Source organism: Oncorhynchus mykiss, chromosome 3, assembly GCF_013265735.2.
Source record: "Oncorhynchus mykiss isolate Arlee chromosome 3, USDA_OmykA_1.1, whole genome shotgun sequence".
Classification (NCBI taxonomy): Eukaryota; Metazoa; Chordata; class Actinopteri; order Salmoniformes; family Salmonidae; genus Oncorhynchus; species Oncorhynchus mykiss.
The window spans coordinates 10,660,786-10,664,876 of record NC_048567.1 but is presented as its reverse complement, the minus strand read 5'-3'; the positions used below and the strand labels follow the sequence as shown (position 1 = coordinate 10,664,876).

Here is a 4,091-nt window from a genome sequence, read left to right as displayed (position 1 = left end):
GTGTGTAAGTGTGGGTTTCTAAAGATTCAGAATGTGTGTGTGTAAGTGTGGGTTTCTGCGGATTCATAATGTGTGTGTGTAATTGTGGGTTTCTGCAGATTCATAATGTGTGTGTAAGTGTGGGTTTCTGCAGATTCATAATGTGTGTAAGTGTGGGTTTCTGCAGATTCATAATGTGTGTGTAAGTGTGGGTTTCTGCAGATTCATAATGTGTGTAATTGTGGGTTTCTGCAGATTCATAATGTGTGTAATTGTGGGTTTCTGCAGATTCATAATGTGTGTGTAATTGTGGGTTTCTGCAGATTCATAATGTGTGTAATTGTGGGTTTCTGCAGATTCATAATGTGTGTGTAATTGTGGGTTTCTGCAGATTCATAATGTGTGTGTAATTGTGGGTTTCTGCAGATTCATAATGTGTGTGTAAGTGTGGGTTTCTGCATATTCATAATGTGTGTAAGTGTGGGTTTCTGCAGATTCATAATGTGTGTGTAAGTGTGGGTTTCTGCAGATTCATAATGTGTGTAAGTGTGGGTTTCTGCAGATTCATAATGTGTGTGTAAGTGTGGGTTTCTGCAGATTCATAATGTGTGTAATTGTGGGTTTCTGCAGATTCATAATGTGTGTAAGTGTGGGTTTCTGCAGATTCATAATGTGTGTGTAAGTGTGGGTTTCTGCAGATTCATAATGTGTGTAAGTGTGGGTTTCTGCAGATTCATAATGTGTGTAAGTGTGGGTTTCTAAAGATTCATAATGTGTGTGTAAGTGTGGGTTTCTGCAGATTCATAATGTGTGTGTAAGTGTGTGTGTGTGTGTGTGTGTGTGTGTGTGTGTGTGTGTGTGTGTGTGTGTGTGTGTGTGTGTGTGTGTGTGTGTGTGTGTGTGTGTGTGTGTGTGTGTGTGTGGATTACCAGGTGAAGGCTGTGCAGGGGCTGCATTTTGTGTGTTGTTTGCAGAGGCGAGCTGGGAACTAATGAAGCATGTTTTCTGTTGTGTGTATTTAGCTGTGTGTGTATTTAGATGGGTGTGTATTAAGCTGTGTGAGTATTAAGCTGTGTGTGTGTATTTCGCTGTGTGTGTGTATTTCGCTGTGTGAGTATTAAGCTGTGTGTGTGTATTTCGCTGTGTGTGTTTATTTCGCTGTGTGTGTGTGTATTTCGCTGTGTGTGTGTGTGTATATTTCGCTGTGTGTGTGTGTGTATTTCGCTGTGTGTGTGTGTATTTCGCTGTGTGTGTGTATTTCGCTGTGTGTGTGTGTGTGTATTTCACTGTGTGTGTGTATTTCGCTGTGTGTGTGTGTGTATTTCGCTGTGTGTGTGTGTGTATTTCGCTATGTGTGTGTGTGTATTTCGCTGTGTGTGTGTATTTCGCTGTGTGTGTGTATTTCGCTGTGTGTGTATTTCGCTGTGTGTGTGTGTATTTACCAGATAAAGTCAGTGCAGTGGCTGCAGAAGGTGGGCTGTTTGAAGAAGCGAGCGGTGAACTGGTGGTCCTTGACCTCGATGATCCTCTTGTGTTTCAGCGCCCCCTTCCTCTGGAACACTGGCACCCTGGGAGGGGGGGTGAGGGGGGAGGGCAGGGGAGAGGCCCCAGGGGTGGCCACGGGGGAGGCCAGGGTCAGGGGGGAGAGGGAGGGGGACGGGGACACGGGAGTAGACATGCTGCCTGGAGGGATGGGAGGAGAGGGGAAAGGAGAGGTGATGGATAGGAGGGATGGGAGGAGAGGGGAAAGGAGAGGTGATGGATAGGAGGGATGGGAGGAGAGGGGAAAGGAGAGGTGATGGATAGGAGTGATGGGACGATGGAGAAACAGACGGTTGAGTGTTACAGAGGAGGGACAGGGAACGAGGGAGAGAGAGGAGGGTAGAGGACAGATGGAGATGAGAGGGTGGATAGTAGTAAGAGGGAGAGGTGAAGGGATAGAGAAAATATAACATGACACAAACAGAGAAGAGAGGGATGAGCAGAGAGAGAGAGAGAGAGAGAGAGAGGGAGAGAGAGAGAGAGAGAGAGAGAGAGAATAAAAGGACCCAGACAGGGGACAGAGGGATGAGCAGAGGGAGAGGGAGGGAGAGAGAGAGAGAGAGAGAGAGAGAGAGAGAGAGAGAGAGAGAAAGAGAGAATAAAAGGACCCAGACAGGGGACAGAGGGATGAGCAGAGGGAGAGGGAGGGAGAGAGAGAGAGAGAGAGAGAGAGAGAGAGAGAGAGAGAGAGAGAGAATAAAAGGACAAAGACAGGGGACAGAGGGATGAGCAGAGGGAGAGGGAGGGAGAGAGAGAGAGAGAGAGAGAGAGAGAGAGAGAGAGAGAGAGAGCGAGCGAGAGAGAGAGAGAGAGAGAGAGAATAAAAGGACCCAGACAGGGGACAGAGGGATGAGCAGAGGGAGAGGGAGGGAGAGAGAGAGAGAGAGAGAGAGAATAAAAGGACCCAGACAGGGGACAAAGGGATGAGCAGAGGGAGAGGGAGGGAGAGAGAGGGAGGGAGAGAGAGAGAGAGAGAGAGAGAGAGAGAGAGAGAGAGAGAATAAAAGGACCCAGACAGGGGACAAAGGGATGAGCAGAGGGAGAGGGAGGGAGAGAGAGAGAGAGAGAGAGAGAGAGAATAAAAGGACCCAGACAGGGGACAGAGGGATGAGCAGAGGGAGAGGGAGGGAGAGGGAATGTATAAAAAGGAGAGAGGTTAATTCACACATTGAGACAGAGCTCTCCTCAGAGACCCAGAGACACAGAACGATTAGTGAAATTCACACTGTGTCCCACATATGTCCCACTTCATACTCGCTCGCTTTCTCTCTCTCACCCCATCTATCCTCATCGCCACGCCATGCCAACTGCAACCTCCCACATCCCCCTGACAACCAAACACCCTGGGTTGCCCTGACAACCAAACACCCTTATCGCATGTCAACTGCACCTCCTGTTGCACCCCCCCACCCTACTCCAATATTAGAACTGGTACCCTCTCTGTCCTTGTCTCCTTCCTCTTTGTCCTGATTTGATATTGTGTTAATTTCTCCATAAAAGTTTGGACTGTATTCTCATGCACAGTCTATATGAGTCAAAAGTGAGGAAATGTGAAATATTTAACTGAGAGAAGAGGAGTCGCAGACAGCTAAATGATAAATGAAACCACAACAGAGATTGAATGAATAAGTAAATAAGCCGAGAGCGTACAGCATAGCAAACAGGACCTGTTGAAATGATTATGGCACACCGGAAGATGGAGGAAATCGATCCAATGGGTGAATACCAGAGACAGGGAGAGCTGAAAGAACACAGAAACAGAACAAACTAATACAAGAAAAAAAGGAGATCCTCAACAAATAAGGAACAGAGTGGAAAGCTGCGTGGAGATAGAAGTGGAAGGAGAGAGGGAGAAACAAAGAGAAAGAGAGAGACATTACCTGTATTTGTGGTTGTTTGGGCTGACAGACTTGATCAAAGAGCAGGCTTCTCCTCTTCCTCTCCCCCTCTCTTTATCTCTCCTCCTTTGATAGGCAGCCTGCTATCGCTCTGAACCTGTCGCTGGTCACGTCAAAAAAGAAAAAGTGAAGGAAAGAGAGAAAGGCAAGTGGTGGCAGGGAGGAAGAGCTGGGAAAAAGAGCTGCCTACAAAAAAAGAGCAAGTAACAAGGGATGAGATTGAAGCTTTCCAAGAACGAGAGAAGACAGAGGAGGAGTGGACTGCTATGTATCTGTTAAGTTAACCCACACAGGGTGAAGAGGGAGAAGAGATGGAGAGATGGAATTCTCTTTAAGATGGATTATTTTTTACCAAGAAGAAGATGGGATAGGAGAGAGAGAGAGAGGAGAGGGAGACAGAGACACACAGAGAGAGAGACAGAGAGAGGAGAGAGAGAGACAGAGAGAGAGACAGAGAGAGAGGAGAGGAGAGAGAGAGAGACAGAGGGAGGAGAAAGAGAGACAGAGAGAGAGACAGAGAGAGACAGAGAGAGAAGAGAGAGAGAGAGAGAGAGAGAGACAGAGAGAGGAGAGAGAGAGAGACAGAGGGAGGGAGGGAGGGAGGAGGGAGGGAGGGAGGGAGGGAGGGAGGGAGGGAGGGAGGGAGGGAGGGAGGGAGGGAGGGAGGGAGGG

The 4,091-nt window shown here is 47.8% G+C and overlaps 1 protein-coding gene across 2 annotated transcripts in view; it reads right to left on the bottom strand.

The window, feature by feature from the left end:
- prkcg (protein kinase C, gamma) overlaps positions 1–3,787 on the bottom strand; it is a 40,639-nt gene extending 36,852 nt beyond the window's left edge. For both annotated transcript variants that reach the window (XM_036968582.1, XM_036968583.1), the window contains exons 1-2: positions 3,402–3,787; positions 1,422–1,662 (exon numbers count right to left, since the gene is read on the bottom strand). In XM_036968582.1, the coding sequence (XP_036824477.1) occupies positions 1,422–1,657 (236 nt within the window). In that variant the 5' untranslated portion in view covers positions 1,658–1,662; positions 3,402–3,787. The remainder of the gene's footprint in view (positions 1–1,421; positions 1,663–3,401) is intronic.
- Between the last annotated feature and the right edge of the window lie 304 nt (positions 3,788–4,091).